Source organism: Bombus bifarius, unplaced genomic scaffold, assembly GCF_011952205.1.
Source record: "Bombus bifarius isolate JDL3187 unplaced genomic scaffold, Bbif_JDL3187 scf7180000007966, whole genome shotgun sequence".
Lineage (NCBI taxonomy): Eukaryota > Metazoa > Arthropoda > Insecta > Hymenoptera > Apidae > Bombus > Bombus bifarius.
This window is the reverse complement of record NW_022884352.1, coordinates 4,839,820-4,865,578: the sequence shown is the minus strand read 5'-3', so window position 1 is coordinate 4,865,578 and position 25,759 is coordinate 4,839,820. Positions and strand designations below refer to the sequence as shown.

The 25,759-nt window shown below is 36.3% G+C and overlaps 1 protein-coding gene across 8 annotated transcripts in view; it reads left to right on the top strand.

Annotated features, from left to right (window-relative positions):
* LOC117207934 (potassium voltage-gated channel subfamily H member 6) overlaps positions 1 to 25,759 on the top strand; it is a 142,486-nt gene that overhangs the window by 112,120 nt on the left and 4,607 nt on the right. For 2 of the 8 annotated variants that reach the window (XM_033448661.1, XM_033448680.1), the window contains 15 exons: positions 5,597 to 5,840; positions 6,744 to 6,925; positions 8,751 to 8,771; positions 17,043 to 17,197; positions 17,629 to 17,749; positions 17,905 to 18,025; positions 18,111 to 18,420; positions 18,566 to 18,902; positions 19,260 to 19,444; positions 19,533 to 19,657; positions 21,585 to 21,680; positions 22,047 to 22,187; positions 22,651 to 22,975; positions 23,486 to 23,563; positions 25,408 to 25,641. In XM_033448661.1, the coding sequence (XP_033304552.1) occupies positions 5,597 to 5,840; positions 6,744 to 6,925; positions 8,751 to 8,771; positions 17,043 to 17,197; positions 17,629 to 17,749; positions 17,905 to 18,025; positions 18,111 to 18,420; positions 18,566 to 18,902; positions 19,260 to 19,444; positions 19,533 to 19,657; positions 21,585 to 21,680; positions 22,047 to 22,187; positions 22,651 to 22,975; positions 23,486 to 23,563; positions 25,408 to 25,641 (2,675 nt within the window). The remainder of the gene's footprint in view (positions 1 to 5,596; positions 5,841 to 6,743; positions 6,926 to 8,750; positions 8,772 to 17,042; positions 17,198 to 17,628; positions 17,750 to 17,904; positions 18,026 to 18,110; positions 18,421 to 18,565; positions 18,903 to 19,259; positions 19,445 to 19,532; positions 19,658 to 21,584; positions 21,681 to 22,046; positions 22,188 to 22,650; positions 22,976 to 23,485; positions 23,564 to 25,407; positions 25,642 to 25,759) is intronic. The other 6 variants (XM_033448672.1, XM_033448697.1, XM_033448713.1 and 3 more) reach the window with 6 other exon arrangements.

Here is a 25,759-nt window from a genome sequence, read left to right as displayed (position 1 = left end):
AATAAAATAACTAGAAAATAAAAACAGTGGGTGGCAGTCAATTTATACTAAATGTCAGTATGCGTCCTAATACTTATGATCGGCAGTGTATATTCGTCGAGATGCCAATTGCGCTCTAATTACTAATTAAATTTATATATGAGAGAGACGTGACGTAATCTGAGTCGATTTGAATACTGGGATTCATCTGCTGTATACAGATTCTTGGTAAGAGAACTTGTTGGTCTTCTCCGTGTATGAGGCAGCATCTGGTGCACCATATGCTCTAATTACGAAGCTGTATGTCGAGCTGTCTGCTTCGCGTGGAATTTCACTGATTGCATTCGGAAATATGTGGCCTCTCTGAAAGCAAAGTGACGTTCTTGAAATTTTTGGGATACTTAGTACCAAGAAAATCTCCCATTATTTTTACCGAATTCCAAAGATATAGTTATAAAGATTGATTTAATCTGTAATTTTCGTGCTACATAAATATTCAACCCTTCGTGCAAATAAGTTTTCAAGACGAAAATTTATTACTAGCGATGAAGAAAACCTTCGATTATTTTTGCAGAATTTCGAGGCAATAAAAGGGAAAATATATTTGGTTCCCTGAATTAGTTGTTCACTTTCGTGTTACCTAGATATTCGGCCCTTCGTGTATCGAAGTAGGGCAGCAAACCATGCCTAAATATAGTAATGAACTAAGGATCCATCGATTCGAAGCCAAGTTCGATTCCAGCGAAGTATAATAATCTTCTAAATTGGTCACGAGCCTTGATCATCGAAACTTTGGCACGTTAGTTTCTGACCTAATTGATTGTACCAGCTCGAAGAAATCTTAACGAACACTCGCGGGATTCGTCCTTTCTCAGACGCTTTTTCTCCGTCGAGAAATCAACGAGATGGTCGCTTTTAATATAACGAGTGGACGCGCGACCAATCTGAGAAACGGTCGTGGAACAAGGTCTGATTCTAATGGTTCCTATTCTTTTGTATCGCCTAATTCTTCGCTGAGAAAATCCCCGATAGGCGTTGGACATTCTTCCGATAGTCCGAGCCACGATGTATCTGAGTCATAAAATCAGTCACGAATTGAAATAGACACATTTCGAATGTTTGGACGAATCAACGAAACGATGCTAAGCCAATTTACAGGTGTAATAAACGGAGAAATTGATTCGGCAAAATAATAGATAATAGATTGATAAATATAAGGGTATAAAACTTTGGTTAAGATTTCAGTTAGGGTAGAGAATACTTCCAATATCAAAGTCGATATATTTTTCATTGGATATTGAAATAAAGATTTGTGCCTCCATTACAATTTCGCTACCTAGCTTTTCAATTTATTGGAATAGTATTATAATTAATACCTTCAGTCCTGCTTATAAATGAGACAATCTTTTTCCTGTCAAAGCTCTAAAAAACCTAAATACAATTTTAACCTGGAATTTTTATATAACATTTCAAAAATTCACAAGCATAAAAATTCAGTGACGGACGTAACAAGGTTTAGAGGGATATTTTATCGTAATTTTATTATAATTTTAGAAAACGAAATTCTATTCTATAAGGATACTGAATAAACATCGTTACTAACACGATGAAAAGTATCTAATACAAAGTTACAAGTAGTCATATGCAAATTTCAATTTGGAACTTTCTTTTGACCACGACTATAAGGGACTCATCGCTTCAATTTACGGTAGCCCACATCGTATCTCAAGCAACACCATCCAATATTTATAGCTCTCGATACTATCTTCGAGATGCACGTCCCGAAAAACAGGTGCAATTTCGAGATGTAACTCCATACATCCTCTAAGAGAAGCTGATTGCACGAAAATTCGTTCCTTGGACGAAGTCCATGGGCGTTTCCTCGTTATTTCCTAGCCAGAAGCTTGTCCACGCATTAATTTGTGCCTCGTTAGAAATAACGAACATTCTTGAACGACCTAATGACGAAGGGTCATTGAAACGAGGCTGTCGGGTCACGACCTCGCACCCAGGCATCGCGCGTGTAGAATTACACACAGGTTCTAAAGAAACACATAGGCCGGTTCACCTGGCTAGAGCAGGTAACATGAATAAAAGATAATCCATCCGGATTTACATTTTCCCTGGTCGTCCGTGACGAACGACGATCCGCTTCTCTCTGTACCTCCTATCCTCGTTTTTCATCCCTTCGCGCCATGCTTGACCGACTCTAGACAGACCTCGCGACTCGTAATAAGAAATCAATGAAATGTCCTGTCCGCGACATAGAGATATTTAGGTCTCCAACTAAATCCAGACAACTTTCAGACGGACCGCGGTCGGTTATCGGTTTGAAACGTTTTACGTCGGGCTTCTGCTGGGAACGATCGTTTATTTATAATTCTGGACACCACCGTTAATCGATACAACAGTTTGACGTATTAATCGGACGATACGTGGATCTTTTAGAATTTGTTCGAATTAAAAGGTCGATTATCTTGAAAGAGATCAATATTTGTATTTTAGAGAAATTATTAGATCAGGTTATAAAATTATATTTTAAAGTTATGCAATCCCTTTGGAACTTGTTAAATTTGTAATCTCGGGCTCGATCTTTAGCCGGTATATCAGTCTTACGTATTAATCCGACAAGGCGTGGATCCTCCAGAATGTTTCCTAATTGAAACGTTTTCGATTATAAAATTTCATTAAAACTCGTTAGTTTTACGATCTTTGGTTCGAGTTTTAACCGATTCTTGGTATTAATCAAACGGTACGTGAATCTTCTACGTCTTTTTCTAATTAAAGCATCGGCTTTTTTTTATCGGTGGTCTTCGAAAGGAATTACTGCAGCGATTAATACAGAAAATATCGAATACTCGTTAAATTCTGTGCTCGTTAATCGTTACGGCAGTCTGTATCGCGAATCTCCGACAACTGTTTCCAATTAGAAACGTCGACGTTCCAAATCTATCCACTGGTGTTGGAAATGAACTGCGTATCGTGCAAATTCTTGAGAGTTTCTTAAAGTTTCAAGAATCGTGGAAATGGAAAGGAAGAATAAAATACGCGGACGTTTATTAACAATATCATCTACTGAAAACGTCATCTCGAGAAGCAGCAGAGCAGAGATTCACGTGGTGTTCGAGCAACAGATCCCTGATCGGCCAGGTAAACAGAGGGGCTACGGTGGCGTGTGGCGAATAGTCGACAAGGAAGTACAAACAAACGTGGCGGAATAAACGGTTGCGCCCGGCAGCATGGAAAAATAAATGGAACGGAGCGGAGCGCCATCAGCGCCATTAGACGAGCGGGAAACGAGCCGGAGAGGAAAGCGAGGCAACGGTTGATCATCAGCAGCCTGGTGATTAGTTCCGATTAGAAAGGTGCACGGTATGCCTGCGGAAGACTTGTTATTGGCCTAGCTGAGGTCGTGAAGACAGCCGCTATTAAGGTAATAAGGCTAACCCTGCTAAGGTTGGATACTTCGAAACGTGGCCGGCGTAGGGTGTGACGACGGGGTTGCCCTAACCAATACTCCTCCTCTACATACACGTACAAGGGTACTCTCTCTGTACGTACATGCACATACAACGTACACTCATACTTGTGTACACGCTCACATTTACTTCTCACTCTCTCTCTCTCTCTCTTACTCTCTCTTGCTCTCTTCGTCGTCCTCCCCTTCGCCAATCGAACGCCGCCACCCTTCGCGGTCCGCATTGCATCAGTGTGAGGCTAGCACTCGACTAGGACTCTTCCGGTTCTTCCTCTCCGCGTTGTAAACAACTGATATTCCGGTATTTGGGGCAACGTTCCGTCCAGTGGATCGATATCCCCGGTTCCTCGAGTCGTCGAGCTTTCACTGGGATCGACAGTCGTTTTACCGCCGCTTTTCCGACTCGGCTCAACTCGTGGAAGCGCTCGATAAAACGTGATGGTGACGAGGATCTCGAGGGCGTGATACCTATACGGAAGAACAGGAAGCACACGAACCAATCCAGAAAGGATTTCCCATATATATATCTTTTTCTTGTTCCATAGCGCGGAATAAGAGGCTGGATATTTGTTTCTTATATAAGGACACGCACACAGAAGCAATAGGAGGAAATGTGGATCATCGACGAGTGAATTTATTTACCTGTGGTTCGCGTAATAAGTTCCGCCGGTCGCTGGTGAAAGGGCACGTGTGCCAGGTGTGTGTCAGTGGGAAGCATAGTGTGTGCCAAGTGTTTACTTATGGTCGATCGGTGGCCGTGGTTTCGTTGTAGAACCTCCACAAAGGCCGGCTTAAATGGCAGAGAGTCCAATTAGCAACTCGAAACGCTACTGTGCCAGGCAGGTTAGCTGTCCTCCGCGTGTTCCATATCACGGTTCTTCTCATTCATCTCTTTTCTTTTTCTTTTTCGTCGATCAGAAACTTTCCCCGACGAACAGTAGCAGATGATCCCTTATCAGAACTTCGTTTCGCCTTCGCCGTAAATTTTCCACTTTTTCAATCGTTCGGTTTTATTAAAGCGATTACTCTGCCGGCTGAATCAGATTTCGTCGGGATTTGAGCTCAACTCTCACGATAAACGACGGGATTAATCGTCACCACTTCGAATCGTGGTCCATACGAAAAGATCAATTAATACGATAGAAATCCTACGTTTTTTCTGACCATTCTTTCGAGAAACGCGTTACTAACGAGCAAAGCATTCGAAATTTTTCGTACGTGAACGCTCTCTGTTAATGGATTTCGTGTCGAGAAACGAGGTTAAAACGCGGCGACGCTTAAATGAGTCGGACTGCGGGGTAGAAACAAATCTTCCTTTCCACTCTGTCGAATAAAAGGAAAATGATACGGCGCAAAGTGATAGAAAAGAGCGAGCGTGGGTGGTTTATTTTTCGCGTTTCTGACCGTATTGCTATTCGACAGAAAGGAAGGAAAGTTGAAAATATAGAACAAGACAAAGGTGTTTCTGATATTGTTCGCTCGGCCATTCAGCATGGAAAATAACGCGGTATTGAAACAAATACGGGACATTTTGTTTTTCTCAACTCCTATAAACATAGCAATAACATTGCCATGTCCTTCTCCATCGAATTTTTATCAATTGTTTGATAAACCAACGATCGACACATGTTCTTCTTTTTCCAATCTGTTTTTCGGCGAAGATATTTTCATTTCAAAAACAAATTCGCGCAAAGTCTGCCGAAACATCGTAAATTAAGAAGAACCGATGTTAAAAACTAATAATAATAATCTCCGCACTTCCTTTTGACTTATAATAATAAAAATAATCGAACGATCGAGGAAAGAGGATCGAACAGAAATAAAAATGTATCGAGTTTTCGTTTTTCTTATTCCAGAGAAGAATTATTTTCTATTTCTTCTCCTACATCTTGAATTATTCTTGTTTTCTTAATTCAATAATTTCTAGAAATTAAATCTCCTCTATTGTTTAATATTCATGTGAGTTATTTAATTAAGAAAACAACAAGAAACATAGGAATAACTTTCCAAGTGAAAATTAGGAGGTGAAAAACTCAGATCTACGAAAATTGACCGTTTCTTTTCATTAAGAAGAAAGTGAAGAAAAAGAGGAACGAATGATGAATATATTCTTCCCCAATATGTTAATATGTGCTCCAGGTGCTGTCCCTTGGAAACGATATCCTCCCAGAGTACAAATTACAGTCACCTAGGATCGGCAAGTGGACCATATTACACTATTCACCCTTTAAAGCGGTCTGGGACTGGGTGATATTGCTGCTCGTGTTGTATACCGCTATATTTACACCGTACGTCGCCGCCTTCGTCCTGTCGGATCCGGATTACAACAGCAGGAAGAACAAAAAGTACAGTGACGATCCCATCGTCATCATAGACTTCATAGGTGAGACACAGAATCAATGATCGATATTGGACAAGTAAGGCTACGGTTACAATGAATGCGTACTCGATACGAATTGACATTCTGACGAACTCCATATGCCAAAGTTAATCAAATATATATATAGATTTTTTATGAGTGTATGCATTGCAGTCTTTAGATGTTTCACTCGTCAGAATGCCAGTTCGTTCGAATACGTATCCATTGTAGCCATGGCCTAACACAAGCCGGAATTCACGTTGCCTGACCAATAGAGTCCTATTTCACTGCGCGCCCAGAAAGTTCATAGCTTTTGTGTTATACTCAGAAAAGGTCAGAGTTTACGGAATACGTAGATGTTTTCCTAATAATCTCAAAGATAGAAACACTGCGAGAGTAGTAACTTTTGAACAGTATGGTAGAATTTATTACAACGAATGTGGTCGATTGTAGAACTTTGTTACAGCATTTGCTGTGTATATATGCGTTTAGGAATAATAACTCGCTTCATATCCACGGATTAGCAGCGAATAACGTTAGCATAATAAAAATAATATCAAATCTTTTCTAGTTGATTTATATACTAAATTTCATTTAATGAGTGTAAATTAATAAACCGCGATTATTATAGCATTTAAATTTTATGAATAAAAATTCCTCGTTGTAACACACATTCGTTCTAGCATATTTTACTATATCAATAAAAATATGGGAAAAAACGTTGATCCTTGAACTAGATTTTGTGAAAAATTATCATCGAAAATTTGAGTAAAATAATACGAAGTTTTATATCTTTCAACTTTTGCTTTGTTTCTTGTCCATTTACTTTCGAAGAATTTTTTTACCGACTCGAGATCAAGCGATAGAATATTTACTATTGTTTCTTAAATCGAATTATTATTCTTGACAAAATGTTTGATGTTTCAGTCGACGTCACTTTCATAGTGGACATCATCATAAATTTTCGCACGACTTTCGTGAATAGCAACGATGAAGTGGTGTCCCATCCTGCAAAGATAGCCGTCCATTACCTGAAGGGTTGGTTCATCATCGACCTAGTGGCCGCTATACCCTTCGACCTTTTTCTCGTTGGCTCTCACACTGACGAGGTAAGTTTCGTCGCACGCTCCACGTTTTCTGAGAATCTTCTTTCCAGGCTGAATCTGATCATCGTCAAATCACTTCCTATCAATCGACCATCCCCCCTAAGAAATTTCATTAACCTCGTGATTGAAAAAATTCCAATTATATCGAAGTAATTGCACTTCTGTTTCAGAGAATTTCCCAGTTACCTAAGACAAATTTTGATGAAACGTTTGACGATAATTATGTGGTAGCAGAATTAAAAAGAAAGAATGGTAATAAGATTCACAGAAAAACTCAGAAAATGATTCATTCGGATATTGTTTGACGTTGGAGCGTTCTCAAGATGTGAAACGTCGATTGAAATTAATTTTTCCAAACAAGAATGTTAAATTTTAAACAAAAGTGATTTGACGTTAAGATCAGGTTTTCGGCTGAAGTTTCTAGAATGTCGATGTTAGCTCGTAAATATGATTAGGATGACATGCCGAGCCCAAGTTAAGTGCCCATAGGTGTGTCTTACCGGATTGGTGCTTAGTTCGTTTTCCCTTTTTTCGACGTTTCTCGGTGTTGAATGATTTCTCTTTTTTCTTTGTCGAAAGTTAGTCGATTCGACGTATATTAAATGTGCACACAATGTACGTACCGGCAAACGAGAAGGAACTTTAACTTTAAGGATTCTCGTTGTCTGGAACGACTCCACACAAGTTTCACATATGGTACACGTACGTTATATAGATCAAACAATATCGAGAAAGAATCGAGAAAATAAAAAAGAAAAAAAAAGAAAGAAAGTTTGCTCGAACAGAAAAATATATGTCTCAATCAAATTCGAATTCATTTGAACTTTGAAAGAAAGATACAAATTGGCATTCGCGTTTTAACATGGAAATACTTTTTTCCTTTTTTTGTAATATAAGAAAAATATAAGAAAGAAAAAGATAAATTTGTAATAATAGCATTTAATTGAGTTTGTACCTGTACACACACGTATGCATACACACTTGATCTATACATGTGTAAGTAAGTTTAGTTCTCTCGCTGTGAAGATTTCTGCTCTGATTGTCGAAATGTTAGATTTTTATTGTCAGTTCCTTGTCAAGATTTCTCTTCTGTATTCTTTGTCCCGTGTCTTATTATTTTCTTTTATTTTCCACCGTTTCAGTTTTTCTCAATTCAATTTTTTATCGTTTTACGTTCGAACCGTTCTGTTCTGGTTTCCTCATGATTTCTCGTGTCTTTTCTTTGCCTCTCCTCCGTGACAGGATATTAGCATATGCCTATACGCAAGATAATCTTTCTTTTTTCATTTTGTTTCCCATGGTGCTCTTTAGAAAGAAAAAGAGGAAACGATTCAAAACGAAAAATCGAGCACGTTAAAAAAAAGAGAGAAATGTAGAAAATAATGATGCACCTGCGAGTAATCTATATGACCCCTTTCTTCCCTGTGTTTCTTGGTGGAGGAGCAAATGTAGGGCAGTGTAATTTTAATTGCGCGTGCAGGAGAGTTTATTTCACGAGCACTTTGCGTAAGTTGAAATAAATCTAGGAGAAAGTTTTATGTCTCGGCAAAAATCGAATAAAATACGTCGAACAATTTTTCTTTTTCCAAGATCTTCGAAGAGAGAAAATGTGAATTTTTTTACGAATGTATCGATTAAATTAATTCCCATTGTCTCAGTAATTCTTTTCCGAAAAAATAGAAGGAAAGATCAAATGAAAAAATGTAGTCCCTTTTTTCTGTTGCTTTCCTACTCTGTTTTTTTAACAGAAAAAAAGAATAAAATACAACAAATTAAATCACGAAATCATAAACGAACGAATTTTAACCTCAGTTTAACGTTTCCGTAGCTCGGCTTGGACAAGGACGAGGTTAGTTGACACACATACACACAGAAAAATTACTCACAGGCTGACGTTTCTTTTCCCTTTTCTCTTTTGTTGTTTTCTTTAATACAAACGCAGGTTTCGATTTACACACGTTTTTTTTTACACACTAATGATTAAAGATTCACCAAACGCAAATAAGAAACACGTCTGATATTTTTTCTTGCACAGAATTTTTTTCTATACAATCAAACCCATTTTGTTCTCGATGTTCCGCCATCGACCTCCACGATCTTAACACGTACACGTGTGTGTCCACCTTGTACACGTACATACACACACGAACACACACACATATACATGTACATGAATCACAATCAATTTACACACAAGAACCATACAAGAAGAAAATTCGACCAACTGCAACCCCACGATTTATCAAGGAAGTTAGAGCGAAGTCGATCGACATTAAAGAAAGTTAAAAAAAAAAAAAAGAAAATAAAAGGAAGGAAAAAGAGTTAAATTCAATTTTTCCATAGTTTAAGTTAGTCATGTTAGACAGAGAGAGAGAGAGAGAGAGAGTAATCGGTGATGAAATCTTGTTTCCAGATTTTTGGAAGCATTCGTTTGCCTCGATATAATCGTAGAAAGAAAACGAGAAATGTCGATCGACTTGCTCCCGTCCTCTGCGGCGTGAAAAATTTCTCGACGATGAACCTTGAGGGAGCGTCTGCATGTTCACAGTAAAGTATTTTGCAATGAAAAAGCGATACTGTAAATAATAATAATAACAATAATAATAAGGATAACGATAATGATCAGTGATAATTATGTATTCACGTACGATCTCTTGGTAGGAGAATCGATTTGCATCAAAGTATAAAACCGTAGCTTTCAGAGATACTTGTTTTTGTTACCTTTTTTCTTTTTGAGCTTAGCATATCCTTACGAGTATACAAACATTTCTGTAAAATATATATTTTTTTACCAATAGTACGAAGTATGAATGAAGCGCAAAAAAAGATGAAAGATATTTTCATAATCAATGTTTCATAAAATTATTGTATTGTATATATATATACACTCACATATTATATATATATACACATAATATATCCTGATTAGGTAGTTGATAGTTTTAGATGAATTATTCCTAACAAATATTGATCCTACGTTACAACGTAAAACGATCGATTTTTCATTTTTTTCACTTCATCCGATTTTTCTCTCGATCTTTCGTCGTTATTATTCCTTTTCTCACTTTCCCCTTTTTTCACATAGTATCGTAGAGACTTTATCTGGGTATCAATACTTGTTGAGAATAATGCAAATAGTTAGAGAGTGTTTTCTGTAGTTAGTGGACCAACGAATTTTTCCCCTGTTTTTCCTCTTTTTTTTTACCAAAAATATCGATGGTCGATCTAATCGAAATAATTCGAACATCCATTCATCGATTGTGATCTGCCTCAATTGTGCTGTATACATATTGTGGCACGAATTAGATGATACTGTATATCGGAGCTATTCAAGCCTGATCAAAGATGAAATGAGATAGAGAAATGGCTGGCTAACAAAAGGAATCAAGAGAGCTTGCTAAAAGAGCCTCGTTATTTTCGAACGTTTCTAATAACCTGCAGGGAACGTTTGTACGTTTTATCTCGTTTATATCTGTTGCATTTCAGCTTCTCTGTTTTTCTGTTCTCTCTCTTTCTCTCTCTCCCTCTGTCTCTTTCTTTATTTTTTTTTTTTTTTTTTTTTTTAAGGATACAAGGTGCAGTTGCGGAAAACCTCAATTGTTAATTTCATAGTAATTAAAATACTCTGAGTTCGCGGATAAAATGTTTGCAATAATTCACAATATCGAGAAAAACTTTAGTAAAACTATAGGGTAAACAAATATTTAGTTAAAATATCAAATATCTCATCATATCGAAAATATTGCAAATGTGAAACGTCAAGCGTTTAATTATGGACGTCATATTCAATATTATCTGTTCAATCTTTTTCTCCGAACTATTTGATGTATCATTGTCATGTATTGTGTAAATTATCAAATATTATATTAAGTACTATAATGAATTGTTTTAACTATTATTCTGTGACTGCACCTTTTAATCAAATTTGTGCTTCGGGGTTGCAGAATTATCCGTGCTTACTTATAAGTGTTTCGACCATCCCTTAATGTAACGATGTGAAAGAAACAGTGTCGAAATAGAAATGATAGCTCGTAAAGAATAATCCCAAAGAAAATCGATCTCTCGCAGTCAAATCGATTGTTCCAAAATTCACTGATATCAATAAACGGCCACACGATACACATGGTTTAGAGTACTCTTGTCAGTACTTTTACGTATAACCGTATAATGACGTACATACAATGGTTCACGAAAGTATATGACGCTCTACCATACGATAGTAAATTTTTATATCTATACAAAGGATTTTGAAATTCTGTTACCACTATAACGAGGTACGGGTATCATGATTATATTGGTAAAACTTGAAATCAATCTGGAAACGTATAGAGAAGTTATAAAATGTTTATTGCAAATATATATTAATAAAAAATAGCTATGTTAAGCGTATGTTAATATGGTACCACTAAATATTGAAGATTATTTATCTAACGAATAATTGACTGTCTAAGTACTTTTATGGTCTCTACAGAATATACACTTGCAAATATTTTCTAACTTCTATATACATTTCCAGGTTTGTTTCAAATTTTACCAGTATGATTATGATAGTCCTGTCTCATTATATGTAATATTAATTAGAATACATTCATAAGGTTTCTGCAAGTGTTCGAACACTTTTGTGATGTGCTGAATAATTGTTCAGTTCTTCTAGGATACCAAAATATAACCAAATACATGCTCGTCTTCTGATCAAATCGTAACTGAGAATCGTGATTTACCCCTAGACCATGTAGCATAGTCTAAAAAGAAATACAAAGTAATAAATTAAAGATAGACAGTTTCTAAGGAAAAAAAATCACACGTATACGGAATACACGCACATATACATGAATAAAATGATATATAATACATACACAAACGCATAGAAACACGCGAAAGACGCAGAGGATCACACAGTAACACAACGAACACACCCCGAAACCGAAAGATTTTTCAGCGGGATTTTGTAACGATCGTATGTAAGCTTTTGGCGTTTTTTCTCTCTGGATTATCCATTAATCAATTCTCTCTGTTGATCTTCTATTTTTACGTTGTCGAGCTTTTCTCTACCATTTTTATTAATTGCGCTTCTGTTGCAAGCTACATAAAGAAAGTCGTACAAGCCCGGCCTAATATGATAATTTTTGTGTGTATACGTATTATTACCATTTAAAGTAATTTCCTCATTCGATGTTCTTAACAAATCTGTTTTGTATTTTACGCTTTTAATACAAAAAAGACGAGAACTCATATTCCTTGTTGTATCATGTTTTATTATAATTGTACATCTGGATATTTTTTGTACACGATAAATGATCATGTGTGTTTTCTATCGCTTGAACGCTTCGTCTTCTTTCTACTTACGTATAATATGCCTTGTATAACGATCAGCGGGTTGCTAGGAGATATTTACACGGCAAGATGTAGAAATCTTTCCTTTCTCTTTGGCTGCTGGCTCTTGGTTGATCACCGTATATTCGAAGGTTCTTGTATTTAAATTTATTTCATCCAATACCATACATTGATCGAAGTATCAGTCTTTCAATAGTCAAATTTTTGTTAAATTGTTAATTACATTTTTTAATATAATATCAATTTCTTCACATCATCCAGGTTTAATTAACATCCAACTTCTCGATAAAGAAATCTTATTTTTATAAATTTATTTATTACAAGAAGATAGCATAAATAATTAGAAATTTCAAAGAAAATTTAAGAAAATAGTGTATATAATAATGGTCATTCTCTTATGCATTTGATCAATATGGTTTCTGAGCGACCCACATGTGAATCATATCGTAAAGTTTCGTGGAAGCTTGTAATATTGGAATCTAAAGGGAATTAAATCTATGAATTGACTATTAATCGTGATATCGTATATTGACTTTAACGAATTCCCATATTAATAAATCTGTTGCACTTCTAATAACTACCAAATTAAAATTATAAATTGTATAATACTCAAATTATCCGAATTATGATAGATTATCGAATCCTCAAATTAACAAAGGATTGCTGAAGTGTTAAAGTACTGAATTCTCAAGTTAACAGATCTATGAAATTTTAAAATGCCGAATCTAGAAATTATTGAATAACTAAACTTTTAAATATCAAAGTTTTTAGAAATGCCACATTCTATTCAGAAATTATCAATTGTTTAGATGACTCAAACAATCATATCTTACTATAATCATAAACCTCCATACACTATCCAAGCCATTAGCCGTCTATCCTTTAACGACTGCAAACATACTATCGATCATTCAGATATTTGATTACCCAACGTTATTCCAACAATTCAAGGTACTAATTATTCGACAATAGTTTATCTGGAAGTCAGCAAGCATCCACGACGTTGAAGTCGTTTCAGAAGTGAGATAAGATCGCGTTGGGCAATAAGATGGAACACGTTGTGTATTCGAAGCTTCCACGATGCTTCCTTTGATGCACCGGTTCGCGTGTACATCGTAATAACATTTCTCGTATTATCAATCGTTGCTATCAAACGTCCTCGGATATTCTTGGTAATCCCGAGGCCGGATAAAAGACGGCCAACTTTCTCATCTCTGGCCGATATATCGCTTAGCTCGTCCCAGGCCATAAATCGCGACCGAGTCTTCAAAGCACCGTGGCCATCCAAGCAAAACCAGAGATAATAACGTTTTAAAAATATCGCGTTGCCATCCATCATTCTGTTTCCGTTCGACCGAAACTCTAGTATGATTGTGGCACGAGCATGACGATTTTTCGATCGCTTATAAAAGAAAGGAAAAAATGAGGAAATGATTCGAAGGATGTACAGAATGATTTTTATACATTGTCTTTTTGGCTAAATTGTTTGAATATAATTTACAGGTGAAAATTTTAAAGAGATAGGTGGTATATAGTGAAAGTCTATTTACCTGAATTTTTGGAGAGACAAATATTTGTAAAGCATAGTTTGTGTAATACGAGTCTATCGATTGTACTATGACGTTTTATGTAATCGAAGTATACTGATTCTACTGTTTAAGATATTTATATCGTAATATTTGTATTTGTAAAATACTTGCAAATTATTGAAAACACTTGTACTTATTGTCAAAATATTTACGTTTATATGCTGGCTGCTGCATGAAGTCTGATATGACAATTTAAGCTTTAATTGTTAATTTTAAATCAATCACGACTATGCAATATATAGAAAATAAATATAATCAACCTTCCTATTATTCTATAATACAGAATACATTGCTATACGTGTACATGTTTCAGGCTACGATCGATATTTGCTTCTAACTTTGTAACACAATATTTGCAGCAAAAAAAAAAACGTCATTTTGTCTTCACCTGTAGATTATTCTCATACAGTTTGGCACCGATAATGCATATAATAAAAAGTTGGACTAAACAAATTCAAGATACTCTGTATAATTGCTTCAGAATGCAAATTAATTTGTTTATTACTACATTGATTGAAATAGCGTAACTATCGCCGAGCAACCCGTGCAACCAAGTACCAAGTTCGAGATTACTCGTTAGCAAAGTTATTTAGACGAATGGTTCAGTTTTGGTTGGAGTGTAGTCGACTTTTGCATGATAGAATCGTTAACGAATTATCGTTCGATCGAACGATCTTTTTTCTTCGATGCGGCTAATCGAATCTCGAACCAACGACAGGTAAGAAATTCCATCGAAGAGAAAGCATGAGTATTTACTGAGTCTGTGTTGAGCAGAATGTTTGTAACGATATATGGTTGTGAATGCATAATACTACTTATAACGATCCTTACGACTGACTGTTGGCGATGTTGAATCTTGATCGTGGAAAATGATCACTGATTCGCGATGTCGATCTCGATCAATCGAAATGTTTGGTACATACATTTGTATTGACTGACGCGTATAAGAGAGGAGAGAAAAAGTAAAACAATAATCACAGGTTTCGTATAAATCATCTTTTATGGTCATTAATAATAAATAATACAGGAAATACCGATAAGTGGGAAATTTTGTATTGTTACAGACAATTTGAATAATTTTACTGAAATATATTCACTGATATTCACAATCTTTTAATAATAAAGTCCTAGATCATCGTATTTCCAAATTAAATAATCTAATTTCAATGCATCGGAAAGTGCTACATTAACTTCGCAAATTGTTAATTATTAATATTATGGTGTATTTAAATTATCAAATTTTCAAATGAACAAATCTATAAATTACCAAATTCCCACCGTATCGAATCCGCAAATTGTTAAATTACTCCCCAAATTGCAAAGGGTGTTATGATAAATCTATGAATCGTTAATTAATCACAGTGCCGCCCATAAATAATCGAATTCCCAAATTAGCAAATCCATTAATTACTGAGTTTCCAATGTACCAAATTCCCAGATCAACAGATCTATAAATCACTGAACTTTCAAAGTATCGAATCTCCAAGGTATACTTACTCAAAATACAAAGAATAATCCAAATGGAATAAATGAAGAAGTTTGTCAACTCTGAAAACTTTGATAGATTAGCTGTAATCATGCAAGATACTTCTCCTATGTTCATTTTGTACATATCTCCTAACTTTCGGTCCGCTTCGCAACCATGGACGAGATATCTCGCCATACAATGTTGTTCATACGATGCACGAAATATCCCACGAGTCTGTTTTTCCGTAATTACAACTTCCGCCTTAATAAAAAAAACATACGGAATATCTCGTCTGTGGTAGCGAAACGGTTAATGGCATGTTAATGATTTATACGAAACTGTAATTATTTCTTCAGTTATACTCTTCGCTATAACATCGATAACATCCTTATAAAATGTATTCCTTCGCTCCTTGTATTAATCACTATGTGTTTCGAGTGGATATTACAATTAGTAAGTACTATGCCTACCATTTTTGTTGCTTTTTGTCTCTATCATAAGAAATTTACACATAAAGTGGTAAATTCAATTGAACATAGCTACTTCAATAGTAAAAGTTTACAAAGTTGAGGGTAACCATTTCTGTTGAAATTGCCTTGGGAATGCAATGGACGAGACTATCTGCTCGAAAGTCAATTGAAATTTCTGCAGTTTCCTTTTTCCTCGCCTCTTTGACACATATAAAAATGCAGGTTCCAATTTCTCTTTGTCTAAATGAAAGATTACATTGAAACGAAGAAAACTTTTTTTTCTTTATTTCACTCTTTTTTTCTTATGAAGATTAAATATTCCTGAGAAATGAAAAGAGGATACTAAGTATTGCAAAGCTTCTGACTGACCTAAAAGTGACCGACGTCTCGATCGATCGAACTCGAGGACAACAGTCGGCGTACTAGAGATTCCTCGTAAGAACTACGGTTAAACCCATAACTCAGACTGTCAAACTGACTTTGGCGTTGTTGCAACCAAGGGAAGACCGTTCGATAAAAACCTGATTACGTGGAATGCTTATTGTTAGTCTAGAACGTCTGTATATCCAGGCCAGATCAATTATTTATTACGTTTCTATCTAGCGTTACATTTTTTATCGGGTCACTGCATTCAACCAAGATAGTGTATCTAAAATATGAAATATGCAAGCAGACTGCGAATGTTTTTATATTTATGATACATAGAAAATTTATGTATACAAGAATGTATAAAATATACATAGTGGGCAAAATTATAGAAAATATTTGAGTTAAAACAATTGTTATAAATTTAAGGCTGCAAAACATAATATACAAAAATATACAAAAAGGCCAAAATAAAATACTTATCGTGATAATTAGTAGCTATATAGGCGAAATAAGAAAGAGTGAAACATTTCTATTTACGTGCTGTATTTTTCAGCGTTCTTCTCAGTCTATGCACAAAATTAATTTGTTCACATGATCCCATTGCTTGTAGCAATACGAATTCGTTCTTCAAAAGTGCTATAGAATAAAAATCAAAATTTAATATCCAGCATTAAACGTAATCACGTTTGAAAGAATTGGGTGAAATTCCAAACGCAATCCTATTGAAACGTCCGTAATGAAATTATCATAAAATTGGTATTCTTCGTGGCTAATGTTCGACTGATGGCCAAAGTCAGTTCACTTTAGCTTCCACGGAAAACTCGAGCACAGAACCAAGAGTGTCGTACGGCCGAGCGTGAGATCGACAAAGTGTGACGTGTTCTTTACAGACGACCACCTTGATAGGACTATTGAAGACTGCTCGTCTTCTGCGACTCGTCAGAGTAGCCAGGAAAATCGACAGGTATAGCGAATATGGAGCTGCGGTTTTACTCCTTTTGATGGGCACCTTCGCTCTTAGTGCCCATTGGATGGCGTGTATATGGTGAGTTTCCTGTTAAAAAATTTGAGATATTAATCCTTAAATGTATAGCGTTTCCACTTGATAATATGTCACAAATTTAAAAACGTGTTTAAATGTATTATTATGTCTGAAGACTACAAAAGAAGAACACGATATGTCGCATTTTTTAGCTTTCACCAATCAATTATTTTTTTTATACCTTTTACAATTTTTTTCTAGATATAGTGAAATGTCATTTTATTATTTATGTCATATCAAAATACTTTTTTATTCATAAAATGATATTAAAGTCAGAAGACTGACGTACGTATCACGTTTTTCTTTTCCTTTAAGAGTCGAAGAAAAGAATTTGTGAAAGAAGTTAATTTTGTACCGAAGGAAATATTATTTCTAAATTTGTAATAGATTCAAATGGAAACAAAATGATAAAAGATAGAATTGTTTTGTTGAAGGTACGCCATAGGAAACGCTGAGAGACCAACGCTGAAGAGTAAAGTCGGTTGGCTCGATATTCTGGCCAACGACACGCATCAGTTTTATTTTCACAACAACACCGGAGGGCCGAGTATAAGGGTGAATAAACTCATCAAACTGTAACTTTTTAACGTCGTTTCGTGGCTAATCTAATGTCACGCGAAACGACCCGAACGCTCGTTTATTATTCTAGAATCGAAAATAGTTCTTCATCAGTCGTTTCGACTAAAGCTCTTACCTCTGTCCATTTTTAGAGCCGCTATATCACAGCACTATATTTCACCTTTAGTAGTTTGACATCAGTGGGCTTTGGAAACGTGGCTCCAAACACGGATGCCGAGAAGATATTTACTATAATCGTTATGCTAATCGGATGTAAGCATCGATCAGAATGATGTAATCGTTTCAATTAGTGACTAATGTACGTACGACGAATTAACTCGGCTATACTTTGTTCCAGCTTTGATGTATGCCAGTATCTTCGGTAACGTCTCAGCGATCATTCAGAGGCTTTACAGCGGTACAGCAAGATACCATACGCAAATGCTTCGAGTTCGAGAGTTCATCAAGTTCCATCAGATCCCTAATCCGCTTCGTCAACGGTTGGAAGAGTACTTTCAACATGCTTGGACGTACACGAACGGAATCGATATGAACAGCGTTCTAAAAGGATTCCCCGAGTGCCTTCAGGCGGACATCTGTCTTCATTTGAATAGAAATCTTTTAAACAACTGTAGAGCCTTCGAGGGTGCCAGTCCTGGTTGTTTAAGGTACGTAAGCTAGATATCTTTTAAAACACTATTAATGTCTTAATTAATGTATTAATATTTTTTTACCAAGGGTATACATATAGCTAGATGTTTAACAAAATGAAAAAATGAATTGATTAATATTTTCTTCTTTTTTTTTAATTAGGGCGTTATCATTAAAATTTAAAACGACACACGCACCACCCGGTGATACGTTAGTTCATCGAGGAGACGTGTTAACGTCCCTGTACTTCATATCGCGCGGCAGCATAGAGATATTGAAGGGCGACGTTGTGATGGCAATCCTGGCCAAGGACGACATATTCGGGGAGAATCCTTGCATATATCCGACTGTCGGCAAAGCGTCTTGTAACGTGCGTGCGTTGACGTACTGTGACCTACACAAGATACACAGGGATGATTTACTCGACGTTTTGGCTCTTTATCCGGAGTTCTCCAATCACTTTAGCCAGAATCTCGAGATCACTTTTAATCTGAGAGATGTACGTATTATTTACATATCCTTTTATTCATAATTGGTAATGGATAAGGGAAGTTTCCCTTTTAAAATGCTTTTTAGTTTAACTCGATATCCCTTATTTATCCTGAGATACTGTAATTTAAATGGAAGATTAATTTTTAATCTTTTATTATGTCCGTCTTTGTCGTAGCTCTTCCCTGACCTAACGCAAACTGCGCACGTGTGCGCTGGTCAGTGTCAAACGCCAATTCAGCGTTTGTAATCGCTATCTAGCGTTTCTATTCTTCTTTATTCGTTAATAATATGTAACATACAAGAATAGAATTTTGTATTTACTTCATGCTTGGAAGAGTTAATGAAATTTTGTGTTAATTTACAGGAGGAACAGGCTGGTGTTGATCCAATATCAGCAAGGTTTCCCGTCAGTACTCCAACGGACGTCGATGTCGACGCTAGGAGATTCGCTTTCCGTCCACCAAGATACCGTCGAGGACCCGGTGGTCCTGGCACCAATCTTATCCCTACTGGTCGACAAGACTCTTTACAGGGTGATCAGGAAGACTAGTAAGAATTTTTCAATCAAAACCACACAAACGAATAAATGCTTTCTCTCACTCAAACTCACATATTTCTTCGTTGCTACCAAAAACAGCGACAAAGGGAGTGGTCATGGAATTCTGGAGTTCAGTACCGACAAAGCCGGCCAAGACGTGACACCATTGAACCTAGAGTTCGACGAGCCAAAGCAAAGAAGTTCCACATTGAACTCCATAACCGGTGAGAAAAATCGCGTGTATTCGGTCGATCGATTCTCTTTTACTCCATTTTTCCCCATCGGAGTGGAGTAATACTCTTTCTCTGTAACTCTCTCTTTCTCTTGTTTGCCTCTACTTACTGTCTGAGGAATGTTGTTCTCTGCACGATAAATAGAATATTCTTAATACATATTCGAGTAAGGACTTCTGTTACGATTTACTCGGTTTCGAACGTTTGCTATACATGTGGTCGTTGGAAGATCCTTATGATTCAGGAAAGTACTTTTGAATCATTGCTTCGCAAACACCTGCCACATCGATTATCGCTTATCATTTAAAAAGTATATTTTGAGAGATATAGATACTTCTCGGAACGTTGTATATATTTATTGAGAAGCTCAGCTTGCCCCTTTATTCCTTTATTTATCTTATATACTTATTACTCGTTACACGAGTTTGGACCGCTTAGAATCTCCGAAGAGAACCGATTTTGCCGGACCGATTAACAACGTTATTGTGGAAAGGTAATTCCGAATCTTATCTAGCAGAGTGCAGTAATCGCAGTTGCCTCCAACTATACAGTAGTCCTGGAGTGGAAGCGGTGGGATGTGAATTTTTCCTTTTTACTAACACTTGATTGGAAATTGTGCAATTTTCACCCACTTTTTTCACTTGCTTTAATCACGAATAGTAACTGTGTTGAGAGAAAGAAAATTCTGCTGAAAGAGCTTATTAGTATTTTCAAGATCTTTTCCGCTCATTTATCGTTAGTAAATTCATTCTTTTATTAGAAATTCTATGAAATTAATCTGTAAATATGAAAGTTTTAAAGAAACCTTGTGGATACTGAATTGTTATAGACTGCGAATGTTTATGCAAAATACAGTATCGAAACTTAAATAAAACGTAGTACACATTTGTAAGTACACATCGTTGTATATTCTCGTCGTAAGTATTCGCAGTCTAGTTATACAATATTAAAGTAGCAAATTTTTCGTACATCAATTTCACTTTGTATTAGATAAAATCTTGCTAATGAAAAATAGAAACTTTCTTGAAAATTACAAATCTGTCCCCCTTTCCACTTCACGATCGCCAAATTACAGTTTCAATCAGATTCATCTTGATTCAATTGCTACTAGTTCGTGTCTCATAAAGATCTTCATTCCACCATAGACACTTTTTTTTCTAAGATCTCGTCTCTGTAGCATAGATCATTTTATCACGAGCTTTACTCGACCGACATATTTCCTCCTTTCTTTCTACCTTTCCCTCTTTTTCTGTCCGCTAAAACATCCCCTTAGCCCAATCGCTTTGATCGACGTAGTATGATCTGTAATGTGATCTTGAAGTCTCTGAAATTATAATTTTGTAGATATTCATATCACGTATATACATAACAATTTTGTAACCATACAACATTTTTGTATATATTTTAGGGAATTCTCTTGGAATGAAAGTATTCAAAATATAGATTTTTAAGATTTCAAGATCGCCAGTATTATCTTTTTTCCTTCGTTTTACGAAGCGATATTTCTTTTATGATTAATATTTAAGGTAAATAGAATACGATGTGAAATCTAGATTAAAATAAAAAAGAATTATCCTTTTCTTCGATATAAGAGATGAGCTTGACGAGGGAAAATTTTGTAAAATATTTTGCCTTCAAATTATTCTAAAATTATTTTCTAAGGTATTTTTACTTTAAACATTCTAAAATTATATTCTAGAACATTTCTATTTCAGAAAATTCTAAAACCTTAAAAGTCGTATTCTACAATATTTTTATTTAAAACATTTTAGTTTATTTTTATGATCAATCGAGCTCGTCTCATCACATCTCGAGCTAAGCAAATCAGAGGCGTTTGGGTTAAGCGTGCAGCGTTTATAAGCTTTGCGTTTGCATTTGATTCCCGAGTTCGTTAACACCTTGAAACCTGGTTGTTCAGGCATGCTAACCCATCTCAAGCGCAGCATACCGGACCTACGTCAGCACAAGATCCATCTTCAACCACTGACGAGTCACGATTACCTTGCCAAGCAGAGTAAGTATCCATTTGGCGGAGTAGACTGGCCAAGTTTTTCTAAATCGTCGCAACGGAACAGACACACAATGTTTATCTCGCAATAATCAGCTGGCGATGAACCAATGCTGAAGAAACTGGGACACAATTGCAATTAAGTCCCTGGAAAATAACATAATTTATACAAGAGTTGTCGACCTCTTTTTTTCTCTCGCTCTTTCTCAGTTTTTTTCTTTCTCTCTTCTTCTGTGGCTCTCTGCCTATCTGTCTCCTCCTTCTGGTTCCCTTCTTTTCTTTGGAGATAAGAGGCACTTTTAGAGATTAGGAAGGTTCGTGTCTGACTTCCCGGATCGTGGTACTGATACTTCTGTGCCTGGGTTTATCCAGTGACCACGCCGTTGACGAAACCAACACGGAGAAGCTCAGCCGCCGGTGAAAGCTGCCTCAGCCAAAACGCTGTGCATCCAACCTCGACGACATCCAGTCATTATACCACGCCATCGCCACCGCAACATCCACAATCTCATGGTGCGTGGAATTGTGTTTCCATGTTTCATTCCCCGTCGTTTGTGTATTGTATCACGATCGAATGTTGCCACCTTTGCTCGTGAATCATATGTGTTTGTCATGTACGTGAGGAGACTTATCCGAAAATTGCTGAGAAATGAAAAATAGATATTGAAGAGGTCGCATAAAAAGGTGCCCCTTAAACTAAATTGAAATTTTATCTATGAATCTCGAAATATTAAATTTATCATCGAGACATTTACATCGCACCAATATATACGAACTTTTTACATATAAATGCAGATGACACTTTTACAAAATTCTTCGAAACGTAAGACAGACAAATATTTGAATTAAAAATTGAATTTTAAAAAGGTACCGAATTAATAGGTACACGCCTAACATCAATTAAAACTATTTTGAGATGAAAATTTCTCAAGTTCCAGTTGAACAGATTATTTTATCCGATTATTTCTAATTCTAGGTGACTTTCAAAGTGGACCAGGCCGGCCTGTAGAAGAGATAAACGCGAGAATAGACCAACTATCGCGACAAGTGACCTCACTGGAGCATTCTATGGGTGAGGACATCAGATTGATTTTGAATCTGCTACAACAGACGCTCAATTCATCGAGGGAAAGTTCCAGCATCGAGATGATGCCTGGAACCACCTCGGCCGGGCTGTCGAAAAGTAGTAGAGCTCCAGCATTAGTCCAACGATCGGCCAGTGAACCGCAACCGCCGACAGGTCCGCCGTCGAACAATGGAAATGGAAAGCTTCAGCCTAGCACGTCTCACAGTTTGTTTAGGTGAGTGTTGGCGATTCAATTCGGTAAATTAGAAATCCTATCGTTCGCACAGTAACATGGTAAAAAGATTGCTGTCTAATTATTAAAGTGCCTCCAAACTTTGTCGGTATATTACTATATTTAGAAAATGCTTGAAGTTTAGGTTCTTTATTCTTTGTCAATGTCTTTGTGAATATTTGATATCTCAAAACACACCTTATTTTTATCTTAAAATATCAAGGAGTCGCCATCTTTTTCACATGTTACCGTATTGTTTTACTGTTCGTCACAGCAGATGTAACATGTGTCTTCTCTTTCTCTTTTCTATCTTTCTTTGAATTCAAATCGACGTGGTTGGAAACATTCGAAGTCGCGGCATCGATTATCAGGACCGTAGATAAATTGTTCTCTCTTTAAACCATTATTCTCTCTCTCTCTCTCTCTTTCTATCTTCTCTCTTTCTTCTTTTTTTCAAGTAGAAACTGATTCTGTTTTTCCTAGGAAGTAATCGATATTTTTATTCTTGGAAAGCTTTCTTTCGAAATCCCTGGATCAGTTGCATTTGATTTCGACGTCTTTTATTTTGGAAAGGTTGGACAAGTTCCGAAGGTGACCATACTCTCTCATACTCTTCTTTGAAACCCTTTTTTTGCGAGCAGTGTCGCGCAAGTAGAACCGAGGCAGGAGTATCATAATTATATTAATGCAAAACATCAAGATAAAGATAAAAATTTGCATAAAAGTAACGCTGCTAGTTTTCTGCATTTGCGAAAATTGTTGCTAGTTGAAACTTGTCCCGTTGTGACTTTAAATAATCTCATTTCCACTCTCCTTATCTTCTAACTAATCTTTGCCCTTGTAATTTCGATCATTTTTTACTTTTTTTATTTGTTTTTTTAATATATTGTATCAAATAGAATGAATAATTGACATCGACATTTAAATCAAGAATCATTTTGAAATACTACTTAGAATGGTCTTTCTTTTTTCTCGATCATTAGTGCCTAGATCTTTCGTTAGGTTACATATTTCTGATCGATTTCTTTGTTTAACTTGCTGAGCCTATCTTTTTGTTTTCTATCTCCTTAATTAGAATATCGATCGAGCATTCTTTCATACGACGCGTGCGTAGAGGATTTTTATTTATTCTGCGACGTAGCACGTTTTCGAAGCTTGAAGGTGAACACGCGGGGTATGTCAAGCCATGTTTCCTCGATTCGTTTGCTCGTTAACGACATCAAATTAATCACGACACCATTGTCAATTTGTTTGAAGAAAAATTTCCAAGATCATCGTTTTAGATAGAGCTTTCCATTGTACTTTTCTCTCCACACGATAGAACAAACATTTAATTAATGCTTACAGTTAGTACTAAAATACGCATTTTAAAAAATCATAAATTATACACCTAAATATTTTGTCAGTAAATATTTCCAAATCGGTCCATATATTGATCTTCAATATCAAACATTAATATTCGTAGCTTTTGTAAACGTGTATAAATTTTTGTAACAAGATACACACTTAGAAGATCGAAAAATTTGATATTAATTCCAAAAAGATTTTATTACTGTTAAAATAGAAAGATATTCTCAAATTTGTCTCAAAATATTTTCTAAAATATTTGTAGTTTTAAATGTTTGTAGTTTTATGTAAAGATGTCTAAAATTATCCACGGAAAAAATTCTAGCTTTCAATTCGTCTATATTATAGTAATCCACACGACACTACCATTCTTTGTACATCTTAACAGAACTTGCCTTCATAGCAATTTAAAAATATCCCATCACGATGGACAGAGGTAAGAGATTCAATATGTAGCTGATTCCCGCGAGTATGAATCGCCACTACGTAGGGCATATGTTTTCATTAGTGCACAAGCATACGTATGTTTTGCTAGTTTCCATTTAGAAAAGTGCAGTACAGTCTCGATAGTCTCAAGATGTTCCCAGTTAACAGGTTAAATTCAACCATGTCTTGAGAATAAACTATAATCCTGGAAACGCGATCAGTATCTTCGAGCCATTCGTCGTAAGGTGTCTTCGCAATAAAAAAACAAAGGAATCCAAATCTGATTCACTCGTTTCTTCCCAGAACTATCGAGATTCTACCGTATACCTTTTAGCACTGAATTCAAGACTCGTTCTCCTTTTGAACACTAGCGTACCAAGGAACGAGGAGATGGAGCCGGTCGATACAGACCACGTTCCGTAGATATATAAATTAAATAATGTCGATGTCAGATTAATTGCGAATTTTTGTATAGGAGTCCCAATCAGGCAGACTTGCGACACTGTTCGGGACACTTAGAGGAATTAGAGGCCTAACCGAATCCCTTTGTACATAAATCACGTGCTTCAAGTATATTTCGCTGCTACTCATAGCGGACGCCAACGGCCGCTAGTAGATCTCGATTAAAACGAATTAATTCTTTCCTTAATTTCCATCTGCAGTCGGCCTCCAACGAAGGAGCCAGCGTCAACGTCCTCGGGTACGTCACGATTGACAGTCACGTCGGATAGTTCCGCCCTAGCGACGGCCCTGCAGACAGCGTTGAGAACAGCACCCACAAGGTCACAGAGCCAACCCGTCGATCTAGCCGTGCCACCACCCACACAACAGGCACATCTGCCGCACGGGTGGCATAGTCAACCTGCTGCATTTAGGAGAGGAGAGTTCAGGAGTGGGTAAGTCGACAAAAATTGCATTTTTCTGTCGATTACAAGGTATTAAGAATGTTTGATATCGAATATTCTAAACAATTCTCTAATTCGATTCTAAATTTCATACACTGCTCCGTCTTTA